The sequence below is a fragment of the Electrophorus electricus genome, chromosome 17 (assembly GCF_041902795.1).
Source record: "Electrophorus electricus isolate QZ-2024a chromosome 17, ASM4190279v1, whole genome shotgun sequence".
Classification (NCBI taxonomy): domain Eukaryota; kingdom Metazoa; phylum Chordata; class Actinopteri; order Gymnotiformes; family Gymnotidae; genus Electrophorus; species Electrophorus electricus.
The window spans coordinates 1,167,793-1,192,409 of NC_137513.1; the positions used below are offsets into that span (position 1 = coordinate 1,167,793).

At 43.9% G+C, this 24,617-nt stretch overlaps 2 protein-coding genes across 9 annotated transcripts; both read left to right on the forward strand.

The window, feature by feature from the left end:
• The first annotated feature begins 263 nt into the window (after window positions 1-263).
• Window positions 264-6,283, forward strand: flot2b (flotillin 2b). 2 transcript variants are annotated; one of them, XM_027024714.3, is made up of 11 exons: window positions 264-500; window positions 981-1,062; window positions 1,833-1,923; window positions 2,124-2,247; window positions 2,454-2,572; window positions 2,723-2,836; window positions 2,928-3,047; window positions 3,266-3,480; window positions 3,593-3,776; window positions 3,892-4,041; window positions 4,200-6,283. In XM_027024714.3, exons 1-11 carry the CDS (start codon window positions 452-454, stop codon window positions 4,236-4,238), a joined length of 1,287 nt encoding a protein of 428 aa, XP_026880515.1. In that variant the 5' UTR covers window positions 264-451; the 3' UTR covers window positions 4,239-6,283. The 2 variants fall into 2 exon arrangements, with proteins under 2 accessions (XP_026880515.1, XP_081556235.1); XM_081700109.1 differs by lacking the exon at window positions 981-1,062 and having other exon boundaries at window positions 265-500.
• Window positions 6,284-10,054: 3,771 nt separating this feature from the next.
• On the forward strand, window positions 10,055-24,167 carry galnt17 (polypeptide N-acetylgalactosaminyltransferase 17). Of its 7 annotated transcripts, none has more exons than XM_081700108.1 (13): window positions 10,055-10,147; window positions 14,967-15,246; window positions 15,440-15,623; window positions 16,388-16,554; window positions 17,425-17,599; window positions 18,178-18,375; window positions 18,574-18,691; window positions 18,922-19,107; window positions 19,306-19,443; window positions 20,087-20,182; window positions 20,475-20,636; window positions 21,467-21,496; window positions 21,595-24,167. In XM_081700108.1, exons 2-13 carry the CDS (start codon window positions 15,003-15,005, stop codon window positions 21,739-21,741), a joined length of 1,845 nt encoding a protein of 614 aa, XP_081556234.1. In that variant the 5' UTR covers window positions 10,055-10,147; window positions 14,967-15,002; the 3' UTR covers window positions 21,742-24,167. The 7 variants fall into 7 exon arrangements, 5 of the variants coding, with proteins under 5 accessions (XP_081556234.1, XP_026880481.2, XP_081556233.1 ...); XR_014117888.1 differs by lacking the exon at window positions 10,055-10,147 and adding an exon at window positions 13,893-14,699 and having other exon boundaries at window positions 21,068-21,496; window positions 21,595-21,712; XR_003411626.3 differs by lacking the exon at window positions 10,055-10,147 and adding an exon at window positions 13,893-14,699 and having other exon boundaries at window positions 21,068-21,505; window positions 21,595-21,702.
• The last annotated feature ends 450 nt before the right edge of the window (window positions 24,168-24,617 follow it).

The window sequence follows — 24,617 nt, forward strand, 5'->3', positions numbered from 1 at the left end:
CGTGAATTAACCTAAACCTATAGCTCTGTCATATAGAGGAGAAAGGGTCTTTAGTCTGCTTTCACAAGAATAACAATATAATAATCACTCGTTATTCTTCACAAAAAGTAGTTGTTTTAGCGGAAATTCTAGACAGTGTCTAAAACCACGCAGTTCCAAGGTAACATGTCTCATCTGAAGATGTAGGATTAGGAATAAGAGGTAAAATAGTGAATAAACTGTAAGATTATGCATGAACTGTAAGGTCTGTGCTCACACCCAGAGCAGAGTGGGTTGGACCAGTTGTGTTGACAAACTATAATGACAAACATTTCATCATTGGGGTGGAGGCAGAGTTGAAAGCGTACTGAGACAACTATTATTTATATTATTATTTGTTACCGGAACGTATTAAGGAAGAGCCGAAGTAAACGTTATTATTATTTTGTGATTATTTGCTACATATGCGAATATGGGCAGCTGCTTGACGGTTGGACCAAACGAAGCCCTTGTTGTGTCAGGTATGGTAACTAGCTGGGATGTTCTTTCATTTCTAATTCAATCCTGTGTAGCGCAAATGATCACATTCTCAGCATAATCTCACACACAGGTCGGTATGTGATTTTATTTCCCAGGAGCTAGGTTAGCTGGCTAGCTAGTGTTAAGGTTGTCATTTATCCCTTCCCTAGGCTCTTCCCAGATAGCTAGGCTAGCTAGCGTCAGCGTCCTAATAACGAGACATAACCCTCTATAACCCCGTCTAACGACCCAGCTCGCATGTAAGGCCGGGAGTAAAGTCCCTAATGATCAACGATGGTAAAGTCAGTCCAAGCGAATGTCCTGCTCTAGAAGTAGATAATACAGTGTTTCAGTTTGGTTTCCAGGGCATTTCGACGAGAGACCTCCAACGGCAAAGAACAGGGCCGTTTGCGAGTGTGCCACTGGTACCATCTCGGCTTGTGATGTGTGCGGATAACCGCAGTAGTTGTGATGTCTCCCAGGTGGCTGTAGTGGCTCGGACCAGAAGACGTACGTGGTGGGCGGCTGGGCCTGGGCGTGGTGCTTCCTGTCCGACACTAAAAGGTACATGTGGAGCTGTCCACGGCGTCGAGCTCACCGTCAGGACGGCTTTACACAGTCAGCATGACGTCCTAACGACTGCGGTGCGGCAGTGACGTGTGAAGCTCACCATCATGTCTGCCATGCATGTGCAGTGTTGTGGACGTTGGATGACGTCAAGCAGTTTTACAGTTCTTTGAAATGTTCACCAGATGTTTATTGTTCATGTAATTAGGCACGTTGTCCAGATATTATCTATACCGTTCTTCAGTATGGTAGAATATCAGATAGTTTGCATTCATTGTCATTTACATTTGCCATCTGGTTTGTCAGTACTGGCTCTAGAAGCGTCCTGATTTGCACACTTTATACTGATCTATATTTCCAAGATAATACCTACTGAAATAGTCAAATAAACGACATGATTATGCTTCATATATTTACGGTGTCAAAATGATAATGGAAATATTTTTTTACTTCACATTTTATGCTTTTGCAGTCTCTAATCAGGATTATAGATTTAAAATCCTGTCAAAGTTGCTTTATCCATACTGTAACAAAATAGAATCAAAATTCAAACATTGTCCGAGTATAAAAAGAGAAGCTTGTTCCTGCCATCAGGGACTGTATACGTGTATTAGTACTACACACGCTTTCCGTAGTTACTCCACTACAGGAGGTGTAGCCACAGGGTGCCCCGTTCATGTGGTACACACAGAGGACCACACCTCTGTTTTTCTCTTCGTTTATGAGTCCTAATGATCTTTTTACATCCTACTGGTGTTTTTCCACAGAATTACACTTGAGATTATGACTTTACAACCTAAATGTGAAAGTGTGGAAACGGCAGAGGGAGTAGCCATCACGGTCACGGGTGTGGCTCAGGTAAATGCAAAGCTTAAACACCCAACGTTGATCTCACACTGCATTACATTCACATCTCCATTCATGTAATATAAATATGTATATATGTTTTGTGTATGTTTATTTTAGATTTATAAATTGTTACACAATCAAACCAGTTTAAAGTTTACATAAATAATGAAACAATTTAAAGGTTATAAAACTAAATTTCCTTTTATTAGGTGAAGGTTATGACTGACCAGGACCTGTTGGCTATCGCTTGTGAGCAGTTCTTGGGGAAATCTGTTATGGAAATCAAGGCTGTGGTATTACAGACGCTGGAAGGGCATTTACGCTCAATTTTAGGTGAAAAGATTTGCTACCTACAAATATTTATTTTCTTCCCCTTCTTTGTGCCATAATATGAAGGAAGTCCCTTGCGAGGTAGTCCTCTCCTTGCGAGGTAGTCCTCTCCTTGCGAGGTAGTCCTCTCCTTGCGAGGTTGTTCTCTCCTTGCGAGGTTGTTCTCTCCTTGTGAGGTTGTGTTCTTTATAGGTTGTTTGATTTTTCAGGCACACTAACAGTAGAGCAGATCTATCAGGACAGAGACCAGTTCGCCCAGCTGGTGCGTGAAGTGGCTGCCCCGGACGTTGGTCGTATGGGCATCGAGATCCTCAGTTTTACTATCAAAGTGAGTTCGTCTTTACTGTCAAAGAGAGCTCAGATTTACTCTAAACGTGAGCTCACACGAACCACACATATAGATTTGAAACTCCAAATAACATTTCTTGGCATGAATCAGGTTAGAGAGAAATTGCTGAATGTTGCTGTTTCCTGGCAGGACGTGTACGACAGGCTGGACTACTTGAGCTCGCTGGGAAAGACGCAGACAGCTGCTGTCCAGAGGGACGCAGACATCGGTGTGGCTGAGGCAGAAAGGGATGCTGGGATAAAAGTAGGTGCCCTTTAACTGCTGAGGCTTGGGTTTCTGGGTCGGGTTACGTCATTCGTTAATGTCACACGCTCTCCCCGTGCGCCCCACCCAGGAAGCAGAGTGCAAGAAAGAAATGATGGATGTTAAGTTCTTGGCTGACACCAAAATGGCCGACTCCAAGCGGGAGCTGGAGCTGCAGAAGGCTGCCTTCAACCAGGAAGTGAACACTAAGGTCAGGTAACAGCCTCTCAACCCAGACTGCTGTGATGTGTGTGTGTGTGTGTGTGGCCTTTTCTAAATAAAGCACGTGTGTCTGTGCTGAGGCAGGTTCATTTGAAATGGCAGTTCACCAATCATAGTGCCTGTTGACAAGTAACCTACCATAATGCCTATTGATCCGTGAGCTGAAAGAACCTAACAATCATAACACCTGTTGCTATCCCTGAGCAGAAGGCGGAAGCTCAGCTGGCCTATGAGCTTCAGGCAGCTAAAGAGCAACAGAAGATTCGGTTGGAGGAGATTGAGATTGAAGTGGTGCAGCGAAAGAAGCAGATCACCATCGAGGAGAAGGAGATCGACCGCACTGAGAAGGAGCTGATCGCCACGGTGAAGCGGCCCGCCGAGGCAGAGGCCTACAAGATGCAGCAGCTGGCTGAGGGCCTGAAGTAGGTTCCCCTGGTCCTGTCTGGCAGTGGCTGCCATTCTGTCTGTGAGTCTCCCCGTGACCGGAGCAGGGCCGGCTGAAATGAATGACCACATGCTTCTTTCTCTCAAAAGGTTGAAGAAGGTGTTGACCGCGCAGGCAGATGCGGAGAAAATCCGTAAGATCGGTGAAGCGGAGGCCAACTCCATCGAGGTGGTGGGCAAAGCGGAGGCAGAGAAGATGAGGCTGAAGGCAGAAGCCTACCAGCAGTACGGCGAGGCAGCGAAGACCGCACTTGTCCTGGACGCACTGCCCAAGGTGAACCAGTGCCTTCGGTTCGTTGTCGGAAACTGTAATCTAACTATTACATAATCGAATCTAATCCCATGCTCAAGCCGATCGTACACCCATCTGTTGGCTCGTGTGTTTTCAGATTGCTGCTAAGGTGTCCGCGCCTCTGTCCCGGACTAACGAGATCGTCATCCTGAGTGGTGACGGCAGCCGCGTGACTGGTGAGGTGAGCCGGCTGCTGGCTGAGCTCCCTGTGTCCGTGAACGCCCTCACCGGCGTGGACCTGTCGAAGGTGAGAACAGACACAGCTGACCTTTAAGCCCAAAGGTCATAGGGGCATCATTTAGACGTATGCTGATGTTGTTTTCATTATTTAATTGTTATGGATATAACCCAGCTAGCACAGCAGTCAGTCCACGTCTGAGTGCGCAATGTTTTTGGCTTCTACAGATCCCTCTGCTGCAGAAGATGACCAGTGCTCACGCATGAGATCAGTCACTCCCTTTCCCTAAGAATGTTATGCCTTCACTGAGAATGCCTTTGGAACACTTGAAGTTTAAAAAAAAGTCAAAATCCAACTTCGTTTTGAAAAGGGGGGGGATTATTGATACCTCTGGTGCCTTAATGTTTGCAGGACCAGAATGTGCATGTATCGCTGCTCCTTCTGTACTGTTGTGTTTGTTTATTTGATTTTATTTTGTCATGAGAGAGTGGAAGCATTGTAGTGCATTTTGTAGGATGCTAACCTGCAATTTTTACTTTACCTTCATAACACTACAATGCGCTTGATTTATTCAAACTGTGAGTTAGCTTTAGATTAGCCACGTTACCATTGTAGTCTAATAGTATTTATAGGACATTTTTCTGGTGAATTGTAACTGTAATCTACTAGTGCTTACAACTCTGGCCATTATTCAGGAAATATGGAAACTACAATTTCTACTGGAAGACCTACAGTGGCATGTAGGGTGTAGGGGTGGTAAAGGGTCTGATGCCACTGCCTCATGGGTGATAAATTTGGTCCTCTTGGTTCTGATGACCTGTCCTTTCTAGGTTTTATACTCAGTCTTCTACAGCTGGGCACATGGTCCTATGTGGAAGTACTTCATCTTTTGATCATGTATCAGGCGGTTTTATTTGTTTGTTTGTTTGTTTTGCTTTGGGGGACAAAAATGCTATTTGGGAATGCACTGTAGTATGTGACAATGTTAAGGATAAGGTTTTATTTTCAGCTCTCTAATACAAAGTCGCAGTGGCTCAGGGGGTTTGAGCTCCCAGGTGTGGAGGCTTCTGGGAGTTCCAACAGGTGGGGGTTGATGACGTGGTACTGGAAGGTTGTGGATTCTTGCGCACACCGTCACCCTTCCCAAGGTTCCACTGCCCCCCTCTGCCCTGCGGTGGTGGGGGTTACGGTGGTGGTGTTGCAGCAGACTCTGAGATGTCCACTCGTTTCAACTGTAATCTGGTAAATATATCTGACTTGTCACAAGCTGTTAATATGATTAATATATTTAAATGTAGTTGATCATTTTTTAATGTTTTGTATATTGTACAATTACATAAAAGCCATAAAAAACAGTGATTAAACGTTTTAGAATATTCATTAAATAATCACACCTAAGGCCCCGTCTCTTCGTATATAACATTGCATGTACGGTTCAAAATACTAAAATGACTGAAGTGGACCGTAGTGTCCAGTTTTTTTTAGAATTTTAACTAGCTAAATGTCTGGTCTCACTGTGAAGGTTGGAACATCATTTTCTTCTTTTGATTCGGTGGACAGACGTGAGATCTAGAGATGTAGACTGTATTGATATTGTGCTGTGTTGAGCTAAGACGGAGTACGGCAGTAATGGTTATAATACCTGTTGCCTTGTTTGGCTTCCTTTCACTGTTTATAAACTATTATCACTGTTGTTGATTAAATATTAAAGCCAAGAAATCAGGACTTTTTTTCTTACATGAAATTATGGTGTTTGATAAGGTGCTGTTTTTTCCATGTCAGTTGTCATTTTCTAATCATACCTGTAAGAATGAGCTGGATATGATAAAGATTTAACCTGGACTTGGATTAAATCACACTGACAGTGGGGATTCTCCATTCAAATGTGACCTTCGTTTAAGATTGTGCTGGATTTACTGAGAAAAACCGTCCCCGGAAATGTTATGTTCCATTGCTTTGTTGTCCTTTATATTGAACTGTAGTCTCTTATTTTCAGTTCAGGACTGTTAAAGCCATGTTGCTATGGATACACACATCATTTAAGCTAATATGAGCTTTTTATGGCTTTTATTTGCAGTGTATTGTTCTAGAGTAAAAACTAAAAAGTGAAAAGCAGTTTATATAAAACCAAGTGCTGAAATGTGCTTCTGTGATGTTACTTTTCATATGAAACATGAAACCCTTCATATGAAACCTGCAATCTTAAAGGGTTGTTTTGTTTATTCTTTTTAAAACTCTACTTTGGACACACATTTAACTCTGCATGGTAATTGTGCATGTATGTCCAAATATAATAAATGTTATATGATCATGCTTTGGTATGTGTAAAATTATTCAAAAAGATTTAAAAATTCATCTTATAAAAAATACTTATAAAAATAATAATATTATAGCTAACCTGCTATAGTGTTATAGTGTTTTCTTACTGATCTTATGTTGTTGAAAGTAGGGTGGGCAATATTGTATATTGCATTATATGGCATTACTGTGACATATATCTACCATGACAATTCATTTTCTGTGGTGTGCTAATAGGTTGGAAGAGAGAAAGCACCCCAGCAAAATGGCACTACCACATGTATAGAAAAGCATGCAGTGGGTCAGTAGTAATGATACCCATGTTGTTAGAAAGGGTGCTGTGAGGTAATTTATCACGATAACAACCTTACAATCATACTTTTGCTCATCCACACGAACAGTATTAAAGCTGCAGTTGGTAGGACTGAGAAGAGAATGGATTTAGCTCGCTTGAAAATTCGAACATACAACTTCGAGGTCCCTCCCCACCCACACGTTTCAGTACTTATATGTCTGTTTAGTAGCAGAAACTGTGAGAGCACCGGCGCACGTAAATATCAGGACAAACACCAAACCAATACAACTTCATAAAAATATTTTCAGCGACTTTCCACTAAAACAACTAACATGCAGCCATAGCATCAGAAACAGGCTACCCTTAATGTCAGCCCGACTGTAACATCACAGTAAAATAGGAATGCCACTAGAGTGTTACTGTAACTATTACCCTGTTAGTCATGTAAGCATGTAAGCTTTATCAGAATTTTGTCTGAAAATGAAGTAAAAAAAACCAAACAAAACAAAACAAAAAAAAAACCCCAAAGCAGGGCAATTAGTTGTCAAGCAGATATTTGTCTAACATGGTATCAGTTTTGATTCCGTTCAGGTCAGGTGGCTAGCTCCTCTCACCCCTGACATGCCGCTGGTGTTTATCCTTCTCTGGTTCATTATAATTTATTTTTAGCTTGCTTTTCTTGACTTTCTATTTTCTGTTTACTTGTCTTTGTTGTGTATGCTTTTGTTGTCAAAGGAGAAAGCAGTGTTTTTCATTGATGGTGGTTGTTAATCCACCATTGCGTTTTGTGCATTGTCTGTATGTACTCTGAATATACCCTCTCACTGAATGAGTCTGACCGAGTGAGCGCATGCGCCTGGTTGTCACTACGTTGGACACTGCTGTTGGCTCTGATTGGTTGTTCTGATTCGGGCACGCTAGAGTCTTGCAATTGGAATTAGGAGCACAAGGAGGATCCTAGAAGACCCTGACTTTTTCACAGATTACCTGTCTCATAATCTACTGTCAGGACATAGAGAAAGAGTTAGCAAATATGACAAAAAAAAAGTTAGATTTATTCGGATGACCTATTACAGCTTTAGGTTTTGATGCATTCAAAATCACAGCAGGGCCTCGCCCTCGACGTCTACTATTGTGTCGTACTCCCACCCAGCGGTTAAGGTCGGAACTACACGATAACTAATAACCATCCACGTTACAAGATGCAATTCAAACCCGAGCATACCTTAGCAGATTATATAACATAGCTACACCTATGATAAAATCCGATTTGCCATGGCACATCACTGCAGTGTATAGTCCTTAACGACTAGATAATTAGTTTATAAACGGCAATGCAACATTAGTGAAAAACATCCAGTATTTAACAAACAAAGAAAGAAGCAAAGTCTTTTTTTTTCATTTTCAGGTCTTCAGTAAAAGAAAAGGAAACGCATTAACCTCAAAACGGTTACAGACCTGACGGAACCCAACCCACAACTCACAGCCACTTACCAAACTCCCTTAGTATAACCCGTTATTCTGCCTAAGGCACGCAGTAGGGCGAGGGAATGTGCGAATATTCAAATCAGAATATTCAAATAAGAATATTCAAATAAACTGGTGCCAACTATGAGAACAGGCTCAATTAGCCTGATTTTTGTACAGTATTTATTTATTTACTTACTCCGAGAATATTAGTCACCGTATATGTTTACAGCTGAGTCTGGCTAAATCATATTCCGTTATACCGAATACACCTGGGTAGGCATAGGATGACAAGTTAAAGTGACTGAATTCAACGGAACAATACTTAACTGAACAACTAAACAAAACAGCAGTCTGGGGACTGAGTGTTGCTCGTGAGAGAGGGGAGAAGCAGAGTCCCTGCTCCTGCACTAACGTGTGGCACGAAGCGAAGACTTTTACACCACACGCAGTGCACTGCGCGACACAATTTTGCAGTCACCCTAGCGCTGACATACTTTGATGAGCTGCCATTAGCACCACTGTCACTTTAATCAGCCCTTCGAGCTTTGCACAGCACCCCCACAAGCGATGTGCATCACTCCATCTCCCGATAACCTAGATATCTTCTGTACGCGTGCAGCCTCTGGCGTGTAGCAGTCATAGGCACAGAGAGTCGGGGGTGAACCCACTTATATAACTCAGTCCTTGTAGAACAGACGAGCTTGCTGTGGTGAGGCACGAGTGCATGAAACGACGGGCTGCAAGTTTTCGAGGCCTCGAGGGACCCGCCTCCCACGGCACGAGAGCAGTCAGAGCCCGAGCTGGTATCATTTAAATTCGCCTCTAAGGATCTGTTTGTGACAGGAATGAAAAAGATATAGACTATTTCTGCTAAAGAAAGTTCTCAGTGCAGTTATTGCGACCAACTCTTGAGATGTTGGCCTGGTTGACACTCTGCTAAATATACACACACAATGTAGGATTTTAATGGGAAATGTGATAAAAACATTCTGGAACTTTCGCACGGGACTGACTTACTGTTAGACGTAAACCTACGAGTACTCGGTATTCCGTCTGATTACTCCTTAATGCTCAAATGTCCGCTTTCTCACTTCCTAATCCTCTAAATATTTAATCTACCAGAACTGCGGTGTGGGATGCTGCGTATCCAAGCAGGCACGCGCTAATCCAGAACCTCTCGCGTTCCCTTTGAACACGTGTTCTCTAGGCGAAGGCCTGCACGAGCCCGCCAGCCCAGCGCTGGGAGCGAGCCACGCGGGGCTTTGTTGAGCCCCGTGCTTGCCCGTCTCCGTTTCGGCTCCGACGGAAGCTTCGCCAACGGTGGAAGATGTCAGCGAAGGCTCGAGGATAAAGGCTCGCCGTAATTGCCACGCTCTCGTGATGCCGCCAGCAGCCTAACACCCAGCGTGCAGTTACGGATCGCTGCTCGGCAATCACGGCGAAGTCCACAGTCATGCCGTCTTACAGTCATTCTGAAAGCCTTCACTTGCTAAACAGGAGCAGTTTGTGATATAATTAGTTTTTAATTCAGGAGACTAATTATGAATCTCGTGGATTACTTGTTATACACGATTATCAGAGGTATTTACCATAATAGGGACATCGAAACTTTGACAACATTTAATTATACATACAACGCGAATGTAATAACGCATAGATTATTCATTCTCAAAGGCGTGGAGCACTAGTGCAAAGCAACAGCTAACGCAAAAATAATGTCTGCCTTAATTTGTCTCAAAGCTGTAGGGATGTGAGGCAGCTAGATGGTCCAGAAACACAGGGCCATCTGCAGGTCATCAATCCACCGCGCTGACTCCACCTGACTCCTCCATCTGTGTGAGATTCGGCCATCCCCCAGCCCCTTACAGGAAGCCTGCAAAATGGCTTTGATGAAATTATTCATCTGTCACTAACCTCAAGCGGAGAATGCCAGGGCCCAGCTGGCGTGCCGCACTGTTGGTGAGGTTGGGCACAAGCCTGTGGTTGGCAGGGTGGTATGAGGCACTCAGGAAAGCAGCAGACACACTGCTGTCTGGATAAATACAATACACCTCATACCCATCCGCTCAATATCAGTGCGCCTGATATTCGTATACTGGTGGGAACCAAAATGTAAGTGTTTTCTAGCATTGTTTGTGACTGTGTTGGTATGTGTGTTTGTGGGTGACAGTAATGTGTCAAGTTAAAAGTAATTGCCCTAAATCAGTTGTGTCTATTATGCTGCTTATGCTATTATGTTGGTCATACACTTAAGCTTGTCAGTTATAACCCAGTAATTCCAACTGTGCAATGAACAGCCATCACACGCAGCTATGTAATTATACCCTGATCATGTTTAGCCAGCATTCTGTTGTTGACTCATAGCATGGTGATAACGAGGGGTGTGTCCGGCGCTGCTAACAGTCCTGTTACGAAGGCCTGTTCAGTTTTGATTATCCATTCTGCTTTGGTAATAGTGTATTGTTGGAGCATCCTGCTTGTCCTGTAATTAGGAAGAGGACAATTGTCCCCTTGGATGCATGTAATTGTGAAAGTCAAAGGTTTGCTGTTTTTGTCTAGAGTATTTTTTGGTTCTGTGTTCTGTTTCTTGGAAAATAAGAGGTCTAATTTTTCTAATTTTTTTGCAAATGTTTCAAAATCTCAAAGTTCAGACACTTCACACATTTATTTTCTACAATGCATTTAATACATAATATACCTGTATATAATTCTGCGCTAATTTACACTGTGACTATTGCATGGAGTATAGGTTTAAAATAGGTGTCCATAAATTCCCACTGAACTCCTACAGCATGTGAGTGTCAGACAGTGCCAATCTGCAATACTCTGTTAAACTCTATCACTTAAACAGTTAAAGCTATTTAAAGTCATAAAAACAAAATAAAACAAACCAAAAATGAGATTTCAGCATATATTAGTATGTGATGAGCAACTTACAAATATCAAGCTTTTGATATTTCAAGCTTGTTGCCATAGTCAAAAGTGAAATCACAGATTATATGAAACATAATACGTTCACATTACCAAACTGGAAGTGACTCAAATCTGATTTTTTGCCTTAATGTAGCGAAAATCCCATTTTTTTATGGCTGTGTGGACACATAAATCCTATCTTTTCAAATCAGATTTGAGTCACTTTCGAATGTGGTCCTAGAAATCATATCGGATTCATGTGACTTGAATGTGAACAGCCAGATCGGAATTCATATGGCTTTTTGCCTACACGCATGCGTATGGTGCTCTTGTTGTCATGGCAACAGTGGAGAAACACCAGTGAGAACAGTATATGTGAAAACAAAAGTTAGCTGTCTGGCTTTTTCTCATCTTCTGGACCTGATCATGTATGCTACAGCTGAAGAACTGTTTGCCAGAGCAAAATTCATTCCATTCATTACATACATGAGCTACTATATATCTTTGGTTGGTAGTGACACATTTGACATGCAAAAATGTAGGCATGCATCCTGATTTGAAAACCAGAGGCATCCACATTACAGACAGATACAGTTCACTTTCAATTATGAATATGAACCATAGGAATATCTAATCTGAGCAAAAAATCCTAATTCATTCATACACAGCATTTAGCTGACACTTTTATCCAAAGTGACAATTATGATTCAAAGTTACAATTATGATTGAATACAACTTCAGCAATTGAGGTTTAAGGGCCTTGCTCAGGGGCCCAACCGTGGTAACTTTCTGATTACTAGTCAAGTACCTTAACCACTGAGCCACCATTGCCCAGAACTGAACAATGTAGCTTGTAATGTGAACGTATCTTATATACCCTTATGGCCTTATGTTCTCCAAAACAATACATGGGAAGATGCAAATATGTGAAGATGCATCCAGTGTCTTCAGGTCTTACAGGTAGGTAGGCCTACCCTCAACAAAACAATGTATAAATAAGGAAACAAATAAAGAAATGAAGATAATACCCAACCTAGTTTGCAGGTGCTGTCACTCAGCCTGACCAGTGCAGGCATGCTGGGCTTGGACAGGCAGAAAGGAGCTGATGTGGGTGGGGCTAAGATGTAGGAGCTGAGGTGGGTGGGGATGAGGTGAGTGGGGTTAGGATGTAGGAGTTGAGGTGGGTGGGGTTAGGATGTAGGAGCTGAGGTGGGTGGGGATGAGGTGAGTGGGGTTAGGATGTAGGTGTTGAGGTGGGTGGGGTTAGGATGTAGGAGTTGAGGTGGGTGGGGCTGAGGTGGGTGGGGTTAGGATGTAGGAGTTGAGATGGGTGGGGTTAGGATGTAGGCGTTGAAGTGGGTGGGGTTAGGATGCAGGCGCTGAAGTGGGTGGGGTTAGGATGTAGGCGCTGAGGTGGGTGGGGTTAGGATGTAGGAGTTGAGGTAGGTGGGGTTAGGATGTAGGTGTTGAGGTGGGTGGGGTTAGGATGTAGGCGCTGAGGTGGGTGGGGTTAGGATGTAGGAGTTGAGGTGGGTGGGGTTAGGATGTAGGTGTTGAGGTGGGTGGGGTTAGGATGTAGGTGTTGAGGTGGGTGGGGTTAGGATGTAGGCGCTGAGGTGGGTGGGGTTAGGATGTAGGAGTTGAGGTGGGTGGGGTTAGGATGTAGGTGTTGAGGTGGGTGGGGTTAGGATGTAGGAGTTGAGGTGGGTGGGGTTAGGATGTAGGAGTTGAGGTGGGTGGGGCTGAGGTGGGTGGGGTTAGGATGTAGGAGTTGAGGTGGGTGGGATTAGGATGTAGGCGTTGAAGTGGGTGGGGTTAGGATGCAGGCGCTGAACTGGGTGGGGTTAGGATGTAGGCGCTGAGGTGGGTGGGGTTAGGATGTAGGAGTTGAGGTGGGTGGGGTTAGGATGTAGGAGTTGAGGTGGGTGGGGCTGAGGTGGGTGGGGTTAGGATGTAGGAGTTGAGGTGGGTGGGGTTAGGATGTAGGCATTGAGGTGGGTGGGGTTAGGATGTAGGAGTTGAGGTGGGTGGGGTTAGGATGTAGGAGTTGAGGTGGGTGGGGCTGAGGTGGGTGGGGTTAGGATGTAGGCATTGAGGTGGGTGGGGTTAGGATGTAGGCATTGAGGTGGGTGGGGTTAGGATGTAGGAGTTGAGGTGGGTGGAGTTAGAATGTAGGCGCTGAGGTGGGTGAGGTTAGGATGTAGGAGTTGAGGTGGGTAGAGTTCTGCTGTTCTACAGCCTGCCGTTTCCACTCCTTCGACTATCTGGGTGACCCACTTCCTCCCACAGTCACAGAATTTAAAGGTACAATGGAGAGGAAAGCTGAGGAGAACCCACACAGCCATTTATAGCACAAACAAACGCGGGCAGCCATGCCTGCGTGCACATTGCGTCATTCATGCGCACACCTGCGAACCAAGGGCAGACAAGACGGAGTTTTCTGCAAAATGCTCAGGCAAAGTTCAAAGAGAATCCCTAAGTGTTTATTGGCGGCCTTCTTTAAATCCAGTGCTAAATAAGCTTATTATGACAATTGTCACTTTATATTTACATATTTTTCATATTCCACAACGCACTCACTCGTTTAATATCCACACACTCATAAACTGTTGAGTGTTTTGAGTATATTTACAAGTGCAGAACTCATCACTGGGCTTCTCAATACTAACTGTAACTGTAACGAGCAGCTAAATGAACACTACAACTATTAACGGCAAACGCAACCGCGATGGCACTAGGAGTTATCTGATATGAGGAGTGGAGTAGCCCATTCTAACGCACAGCCTACTCAAATCTGGGCGTCGAAAGTCTTAGAAAGGGTTAAAGAATTCTGCCAAGACGCTGGACAACCTCTCGTTGTGGCTCCCCAGTTTAACTGAGTAGATCTGTTTCAACAAGTCCCGTTTTAATCTGCATTCACTGACCTGCCCTATTTGTGTAAATCTATGCGATAGGGGCAATGACACTTCTCGATCTTTAGTGTATGATCAACTTCAGTAGTCATCTTCATTTCGAGGTCTCCTAACAGGATAAGTTCAAAGACTAGTTCTCAGAACACAGAGTGTTCCTCGCGGTATCCATTCCACGTTTTACGTCGGTCTTTTGCTCAAGCGCTCTCCAGCACTATTTTGGCAAAACGGAAGAACGGGACATATTAAAAGAAAATGTCTTGTTTGGCGAAGCATGCTACGTGCTCGTGGACTCAAGGAAAGAAAGTGAAGGCTCAGATTGAAAGGTTTAGCATCGGAGCACTGGATTAGCACTCAGATCTGAAGGGCTGCGTCTGAAGATATGTCGCGTCTGCGTCTCCACACATTCTGGGCAGAACGCTCCTCCTAACCTCTGCGTGTCCAGGGCAGTTCTAAAACCATTACTTTGCCTGCTGCATACTTGTCATCAGCTCGCTGCTGCAGATGCGACATCCGTGGCTCTCTCCTCCGCCACCATTCTTAAAATTTACGATGGAGGACAGTTTACGGGAGCCCTGAACCGCGTCATTAAGGACTTCTTTGGCAGACTGAGAGAGGCAGACTTCTTAATCCGAGCAGGTGGAAACTCTCCATGCAAGGGAGCGCATAGCAAGTGGACTGTCAGCACGGCAGTAAAATTTGGTTTAGACTTTTAAAGCCTTCAGATATATATTTTAAATTATGTAATTTTTGCGTACATCGGAAGACTGTCTCGACACGAATAAAATTCCATGGACGGACTCGTTTGATTCTAAAAACATGCATCTCACCATTACGAAATGGTAAGATATTTTGTGAAACCATAAACTATGTTAATCGATTAAGTAACCTAAGAAAGAGATGCAGTTCATGTAGTTAACATTTCTTCAGCTTGCAATTGGTAAATCTGTGTGTGTGTGTGTATGTGTGTATAATTGTTTTTTCAAATTGTATATCGTAATAGCGTATTCTTCGAAAAAAAACAAAAACCTAACGCTAGATCTGACAAGTACTTGAAAGCATTTCAGTACGGATTAGTTTATAAGCCTATTTGTGTCACTTTTCTGAAGATACGACTCATTGGATTCAGGACCCCAACATCTTTAATGGCTTTTATGATAAGAAGATGGAAAATATTATTGGTGCTGAACGCGTTTGCGGTGGCGGGGTTCGTCACTTTTTGGGGCAAGTGTAATTTACGCACGTCCAAAGCCACTGGCCAGCAGGCGCCTATTGATGCGCGAGGACAAACACGTCTCAACGGATCTGCTCAGGACGCGAGCATCACGCACGAGGTCTTATTGAAGAGACTCGGCTCACTGGAAGATGTGGTCTACAGACAGCTAAATGGTAACGCTCTTGCGATAATTACGAATTTCGCCGGCATGTTTAAGGTTTGAAAGTTTGATTTCAGGGTTTTGTCGATCATAATTCCCTGTCCGTCGTGCATCCTCCTTCTATAGGCCTGTGTCTCTATATTAATGATTAGGAATTCGCAAATAATAAGAAAAATGTATTTCTCACATTGGCCTGTATTTCACAGGTTTGTCCAAGTCTCTGGGACTGATTGAGGGCTTTGGAGGAAGGGGCAGAGGGGGTGTACCTGCCACCATGACTCCGGCAGAGGAGAAGCAAGCAAAATATCTGCGGGCCAAATATGGCTACAATGCCTTTCTGAGTGACAGAATCTCTCTGGACCGGTCCATCCCAGACTACCGCCCAAGCAAGTGAGTGGGACATTTATTCCTGTCACTGAGCAGAGACGGACTGCAGCTAGTTAGGCACCGCCTCCCTTAACAAAAGTTGTAGGTGGAACTTATGATACTCATTCCCTTAAAGCTACTGCATGCGGCACTCATAGTTCTTGCTAACTACTGCAAAGATTTCCACAAGAACACCAAGGGGTCCCCCTCCCCTTCATTCAGTCCTATGCCCTTCATCAAAACCCTGCTACAAAGCTTGCTGCTGTGCACGCACAAATGAACTGACAGGCAAGAAAGACCATCTCCTTGTAGAGGTTTTTCTGATTGGTTAATAAAACTGGACCAAATGTCATTGCTGATTACATAGCCTTAGACACAGAGACATTTTTCCATAAGATCATCTATTTTAGTTCTCGCTATTGGGATGTAAAGACCAAAGTTTGAACAGAACTTTACAGAGCGTTAACAAAGCTTCCTTTGGCTAAAAATGTATTTAATAAATGTGGACAGACTCATGCAGACTAATTCTGTTCTAAAATGCCAAAGTGCATTCTCTTGCTGCACATGGCCTAACTGGTAGAACCAAACGCCAATAAGCGGCTCCACACCATGCCCACAAAGCTCTGTGATCCAGCAGGAAAGGGGAGGGCTTCTCTTCCCCTTTGTTATCGAAGGAAAGTCTTTGATCTTCACCAGTACCTCCTCTTAAAACTGCAGTGAAATGTTATGTCAGTGATAATGAAGGAGCATGTTTTTTCTTTTTCTTGGGGCTGTGGTTGTTCCTGAAGGTGCAGAAAGGTGTTTTATCCCAGAGATCTGCCACAGATCTCTCTTATCTTCATCTTTGTGAATGAGGCACTGTCGGTCATCTTGCGCTCTGTCCACTCCGCTGTCAACCACACTCCAGCCTACCTGCTGAAAGAGATCATTCTAGTGGACGACAGCAGCGATGACGGTGAGAAGCAGAGCCCAGATGGTACTGAGAACATTAAATGGTTCCCACCCTTAGACCAGGCATGTCCAGGCCTGTCTCCTAAAGATCTACCAACTGCCAGATACTATTTGTGTATCTCCTGAAACACACTGAACACACTGATCCAGCTGAACATCTCAGCATGACAAACAACGTGTGTTTAAACTAAGAGTTTAAATTTGTTTGATTCAGTGAAGACACTGGTTTACATTTAAATGTCCTGTGATTCAAAATTCTCCACCAATAGAACAAGGAGGGGGAACCAGGATGTGAGATTTTCTTTTAAAGAAAGCCTGCGTTAGACAGTCTGCCAGCTTATTTTTGACTCTGAATGTCAACGCTGGTATTTGGGAGAGGTAGATTATTCATAATACTTCTTGCTCATGCGGTGAATAGTGGTGTCCATGTCTAATCCATCACATTAGGCGCACTAGCCTTCCTGTGAGAGACAGCTCCATCCCAGGCACTCTGTTAGCATGAGCTGTTGCAGAGGGCCAGCCATTCATCAGGGTGAGGGGAAGTGATTGCTTTTGTTGAGAAGAGGAGGCTGATAAACAACCACACAGTCCTCCCTGCCCCATAATGTCAGTGGTACACAGTGAGTGTGGCTATCTTTCAGCATGTAGATGGTGGCTTAAGAGAAAAACTATCAGAAACCTTTTTGAAGATCTTCATTTTCCAGTGTGGTTGGGGTGGAGATCCTTTAGCACAGATCAAAGGGATGGTGATAAAATTACAAAAGCAGTATGAGTGTGAGAAACCTTTCCAATCTGGTGTGGCATGGTTCAATTGCTCCAGCGTACCCATGTGGCCTTGTCAGAGATTCACCTTATGCCTCTGTGTGCATGACAGAACAACTGAAGGGGCCGTTGGAAGAATACGTCAACAAGCGCTACCCGGGCCTCATCAAAATCGTGCGCAATCAGAAAAGAGAAGGTCTGATCCGTGCACGCATAGAGGGCTGGAAGGTGGCTACAGCAGAAGTGACGGGGTTCTTCGATGCCCATGTGGAGTTCACGCCTGCTTGGTAAGATGCCTTCCTAGAGGGGACACCTTTCTGAAAGGGACAGTTCTCTAGAAACAACGCTTTTCTAGAGAGGACACCTTTCTGAAAGGGACAGTTCTCTAGAAACAACGCTTTTCTAGAGAGGACACCTTTCTGAAAGGGACAGCTCTCTAGAAACAACGCTTTTCTAGAGAGGACACCTTTCTGAAAGGGACAGTTCTCTAGAAACAACGCTTTTCTAGAGAGGACACCTTTCTGAAAGGGACAATTCTCTAGAAACAACGCTTTTCTAGAGAGGACACTTTTCTCGAGGCGGCAAGTTTCTAGAAACAACGCTTTCCTGGAGAGGACACTTTTCTAGAAGGGGCTTTTCAGGAGACGCGTCTTTCTAGAGGGGATGCTTTTCTCTGAGCTGTCCCATTATGCACCAGTATAGGAGAAGCCCTCAGATCTGGCTCTCTCCAGGAGTCTAGCTAACTAATTTTTGAAGATGTAAAGAGAGATAAACCAGGCAACGCAGTGCCTGGCGAGGGTTTAGATGCTGAGGGGATGAGAGCTGGGATATCCTAACAACAAGGTCTGTCTCTGACTCACACTAGGGCTGAACCAGTTCTGTCCAGAATCAAGGAGAATCCCAAGAGGATTATTCTGCCCTCCATAGACAACATTAAAGATGACACCTTTGAACTGGAGCGCTACGAAAACTCAGGCCACGGTTTCAACTGGGAGTTGTGGTGTATGTATATCAGTCCTCCAAAACAGTGGTGGGACAGAGGAGACACCTCTGCCCCCATCAGGTATGCCAGACACAGACAGAGTTTGAGGCACAACAGGGAACCTTGAATAAAGATGTATAAAGTCTGCAGCAGCACTTCATATAGTTCACTCCATCATCTGACTCAGTGGCTGCTAATTAGAATTGACAGAACTGTCTCAGTTTTTCAACACACAACAATGTGCCAGAGCAGAAGAAAGGATGAAACTTTGTGTTTTAGGACGCCTGCAATGATTGGCTGCTCATTTGTGGCAAACCGGGACTACTTTGGAGAACTGGGTCTTCTGGACTCAGGGATGGATGTCTATGGTGGAGAAAACGTAGAGCTTGGAATCAGGGTAAGAGTGGTGGTCCTGCCTCGACTGCTCGATTGTACATGGAGCATTGACTACTGATGTACTATGACTGAGTGGTACCAGTTTAGAAAAACACAAAGCATGTAAGAAATGAACAGAGTGGTGTTATCCAAGTGTGTATATGAATGGGCAGAATCAGAATTCACGTCACTGGCTAAGAATTCACCTCATATAATGTGTGACAATATTATCTGTGTGTGTGTGTGTGTAAGGTTTGGATGTGTGGGGGAAGCATGGAGGTCCTGCCATGCTCCAGAGTGGCTCACATTGCCAGAACCAAGAAGCCCTACCACAGTAACATCGCTTTTCACACCCGGCGCAATGCATTGCGCGTGGCCGAGGTGTGGATGGACGAATACAAGTCCAGCGTCTACCTGGCCTGGAACATACCCATGGAGGTGAGGGGCGAGTCAGGGTCATCCAACACCATCATATGTGGCTGGGTACTTCTGAATATGAAATGTAATATGCAGCTTGGTCCTTCTGAATATTTAATGTAATATGTCATATGTGACTTGGTTCTTTTGAATAGTCAATATAATATGCGCCTTGGTCCTTCTGAATATTGATTGCGCGTGCTCCCGTGGATCGTACAGAACCATGGCATTGATTACGGGGACATATCAGAGCGTGTAGCACTGAGGAACAGCCTCCGGTGTAAGGACTTCGAATGGTACCTCAACAACATCTACCCTGAGATGAGGAGGTACAACAACACTCTGTTTTATGGAGAAGTGAGTATGGCATGGAGTGAGTCTGCTTGGCCTGTGATGCTAATGTATTTCAAAGACATAACACTGGTCAACGATTATTTACTTATTGCAAATATACCTGTTTCTTATGCAATTTTGCATGCTGAATCCAAATACACCACCCAGGTTTTTCTTTCAGTATACTCATATGTCATTATGTGTATTATGGAATAGTGGTACCAAGGAAAGTGGATCCCTCTGTGCTGGCAGACTATTGCTGGATACTGAAGAGGGATGTTCCTGAGGCCAAATATAGGCAAAACGTATACACTGTACATGTTAGAAGTATGCTTGTACATATATTAAGTTTAATAACAGCCCTATTTATGAAAAAGTAATTGCTTTGTCACTTTTAAAACTATACATGATAGAACATTTTGACAAACATTTGAATTCAGGGTAAAAGACACTACAATGTCTATTTTAGTTGAAACTTTGCTGCTCAGTATAACTGGATATACACCTCTGTGTAGGGGTCACTGTTTTTTCTCTATTTGGTGGGGGGGACGACACATTCATTCCCAGCCTGTGAAAAGAAGAGTTAAATGGGACGACTGCCAGGTGATGTTAAAGCAGTGGTGAAGGGAATAATGCCATTCCTGTCATGTCTCCGTGTGAATGGCAGATCCGCAACACCAACGTGACCCATCTGTGTGTGGACCAGGGCGTGAAGGAGAACCACACGGCCACCCTGCACCCCTGCCATGGCTGGAGTCCTCAGGTAGCACCACCTCCACCAGAGCTGCTGTGGTCTGAACATGTGGGCGTGTCCTGTGCGGAGTTTCTTTCATGACACCACCCTTTCCTGCATTCTTTAATCCGCGGTAGCTAAGCAACAGTGGTTCAATGTGGTCGGCAGAAAAAGAAAACATTCGAACTCCTATTTTGAAATTTTAAAGACTGACCATTGAAGATCAATTTTACTATTCCTTCTGCAGAAATTCTTTCCCACTCTAATGTAACATGCATAAAAACACATCTGAACGCTGAACGCAGCCCTGTGTGTTCTGTAGTTGGGCCGCTACACTGGAGATGGCTACCTGTTCCTGGGTCCCCTGGGGAGCACTGGGGAGGACACCCACTGTGTGGTGGACGACAGGGTCAGCCATCTGCCCCAGCTCATCAACTGTGAGAAAGTCTCCAGCCTTCGCCAGAAAACCTGGAACTTTGCACAGGTACGTGTCATAACTTCAAGAGAAAGCACTGTAGAGTCTCTTTGGCAGTTCAACTTTCTGATAGAGCAGTGTTCCTACATTTACAGCATTTCGCTGATGCTTTTATCCAAAACAACTTACAATCATATCTGAATACAACTTCAGCAATTGAAGGTTAAGGGCCTAGCTCAGGGGCCCAACAGTGGCAACTTTTTGGCCTAAGATGTTAGCACTATTACGGAGTTTCACAACGTCAACATGGAAGTCTGTCCCTTCCTGCTACTCCAGGTTATCTCCTGTCTCTCTTTTATTTGCTCCTGTGTAATCTGTCTAATCTCTCCTTCTTTCCTAATGACTAGTTGGTCCATGTCATCATCTTTCTTCTTGATAATTGGATCTTTTGCCTTTAATATTTATTGCTTACTTTGTTCTTGTTGTGCTTCCTCTGGTAGAGGAGGATGAGGTCCTCATGGTCTTGGTTCCACTGGAGGATTCTTCCTCTTACTTTAAGGGACATTTTCCTTGCCAGTGTTGCCTCTGGTGTGACCTGCACGTCAGTAAAGCTGCTCTGTTCTAACACGCTTGTTGTAAAAGGTGCCATACAAACACATTTTAATTTAATTTAAATTCATTTAACTGACTAAACGTGACCCTGGAGCTTTGTTTAAAGTTGCAGATTTCTGTAGGATGTGATGAAACCGTGGCATATGGCTGATTTGCAGCCCTGTTACATCCGACTAGTTTTGCACTGGGGAGCCATTTACAAATGAGTCTAAATCACTGCTTGAATGCGGAAGGAAGACGAAAAATCTTTCAAGAAAGAGGACCTTTACCCTATTTTATCTATCCAGGTGATACTGAGGGACCAGAGTCTGCACCAGGTGTGTTAGGTATGGGTTAGAGGTGACCTCTTCAGGAGGGTCAGTGTTTGTGATGTAAGCATTTTGGACTGTACTGATGAGACTCTCCTAACTCGCAGAACGAATCAATCATGAACCGGGCCACAGGACGCTGTCTGGAGGTGGTGCAGGCCAGCGTCTACTTCGGCTACACACTGGTTCTGCGGCCTTGCACAGGTCAACGGTGGAACATCAGGAACACTATGCAACAGCGTCAGGGGCCATGAGGTAGCCCAGCGCCACCAGGCCACCACCCAGAAAGATGCTGCGACAGTCTAGATCACTTTAAAGCATGACCGCCGTTTGGGGATCGCTGCTTTGCTTTGTGTGCTGGACTCCAGCAGAGCAGACCTGATCCAGACCTGACCCAGCGTGAGTTTGGTCTTAACACATGAGCAATCCACCCTGAACCATGGGAGAAGGCACCATATTCTAATGGTATCTGGCCCACTTCTATCAAGAGAGAGGTTCTTGCTTTCTGACACCCAAACAAGCCTTTGGGATCATCAGAGAGTGTGGACAGCTTACTGCTGATACCACTACACTTGCAAACTTCACATGTGGGGCAAAGATTGCATAATTCAAAGAAGAGTGTCACTAAAGAAATAAAGTTTGCTCCATACAGTACACTCACATAACTGGTTCCAGGAGGCTACAGAGTGCAATACATGTTTCACAAATTCAGGCATAGGAACATTTAATGACAGCAATGCTTTTCAAACTAAAAGTCTTCCATAGGCAAGTCACACAGTGCAGTGTGAATTCTTTTTTGTTCTTTTTTCAGTATAAGGAATTTAGATATTGAGTCAATTTTGGAATACATTAGACTCTTTGTTATCAATTTCTGTGTTAAATTATTCATCATTCATTCTCATTTATTATGGTGAACATATATATGAATTAAGAAGATTCCAGGTGACAAACCACAGTGTACTGTAGTAAGAGATGTAGAGATATTCAAAATTGTAGTAAAGTACACAGTTTCCAGAGAAACCGAACTTTCTGGAGGAATGGGTGATGGCAACTGATTCTGTTGTGTGTTATATTAGTGGTCGTGTTTGTGGTTATTTTAGTGGTTGTGTAAATGTACATTAGCAAATCTAGTGTGGTTGCAGGCTACAGTACACAGTTATTATCGGAACGGTCATTTATCTCACACTTGACATGCATGTCTTTGATGTTTTTGTCTCATCTGGAGATTAGTGGAGAATCCTTAGGGATGCGGTCTCTGCATGATCCTGGAGGATTCTGATGTGTTTCAGTATAATATCAGCTGCTGTTTTATTTGTAGGATGATAATTCAGCACCAAATGAATTCTTGTAGTCCGAACGGCAGACTGTTTACAGATCAGTGCGTCTACTCACTGAACAGGTAAAACACTAGCAAAGGTGTCATCTACGACTTCCTCAGGACACCCATATTCACATATTTCCATGCTTTTCTCGTGGAATCTATATTCTCTCTGCAAATGTGCTTAAGTCTTAGTAGCTGTGAGGAAGGGACGGCTCTCTCTCTCCCTCTCTCTCTCTGGGGAAACTCTGTGTACTTCACTGTAATTTTGATGTATGGGTAGATTCAGAGAGGGGACCTTTTGAACCTGTCTACTTTTTCTGACATAAGCTGGTTTCACTTCCTAGAACTTCAGAAGCAGTTTGCCTCTCTGAAACATCCTGTCTCTTTTGAAACCTTGTCTACTGAAATTAACTACCTCAGTATACTGTGTGTGTGTGTGTGTGTGTGTGTGTGTGTGTATACACACACACACACACACACACACACACACACACACACACACACACACACACACACACAACTTGAATATATTTAATTTTAGGTTAATGTGAATGGTAAGGAAAGTAGTTATGTTAGTGATTAATATTTTTACTTTGTCCACTCATCTGACTGCACTCCGTGGCATGACCTGTTGATATGCACATGGCAAAAGATTCCACAACACACATCCTGAAGGATATGCCTTGCTCATTTCTTTAGGCCTCTCAAGAAGAACACACCGTCAGGTTTAGGGCGAACAGAGGCGGAGTCAAAGGCAGTATAACGGACGCAGTTTAAAAGAGAACAGGGGCAATCCAAAGACGAAGGTAATGTCACAAAGAGTAGTCAACAAATCCAACAGTAGTAAATCCAAGATACAGGCAGACTAACATAACCAGGGAGACAAAGACAACCACGTCTCAGAAACGTAAGACAGGTAGACGATACTTCGTGAGGACTGATAGAACTCACAGGGTTTATATACAAGGAAAAAAATCAGGACCAACAAGACACAGGTGATACAAAAGCAGGTGGCAATACTAACACGAGGACGGAACAGAATGAAACCAAAACAAGGAAGCATGAGGAAACAAAACAGGTAGTGTCGCCGGGGGAACCGTGACAGAGGCAAACTGATGTTAGGGTATATCATGATATATTGTGAAATATATTTTGGAATTTTAGAGTGTCATAAGATGTGTAAATGACTCATGTACTGCAAAGCGCTGTTCCAGATGTTTAATGCTTTTGCTCATGTCCAGATGACTTGGTGATGGAAACTCCACAGACGTCTTCCATTTTAAATCCTCTGCTTTGAATAAAATGATAAACCAAATTTCTGTTGTAGGCTATGTACATAGATAATTACCTATTTTTGCTCCAGTGCTGCAAGCATCATTAAATCAAAGAAACATAAATTAGGCTGACCATGAGTCAGCAAGTGTTTCCAAAACATTTTTATAAAACTCTTTTTGTTTACTTTAGGATATCCTCTGGAGAATATGACCTTATTTGGATTTGTTTCTGAATTCCACAAATTCTAACACCTCTTGGGTTCTGTAAGGTTGGACTGTGACAGTCGGCGTCATGCAGCGAGATCTTGGTCACGAGTAATTAATGGTGCGAAGGCAACGTGGTGTCCTCGAGCAGTCCATGTCACGCAGTAGCAGCTGAGTGCACGCGCACAACAGCATTCAGTGACGCTGCGCACGAGCTCAGCCTAAAGGCCATCGGCCGCTCGTCACAGAGAAGCCACACAGCAGCTTGAGTGCATACTAACGCTCATTCTTCAATCACAAATTAACGGAAGTTTTCACTTTAGAACTGCAG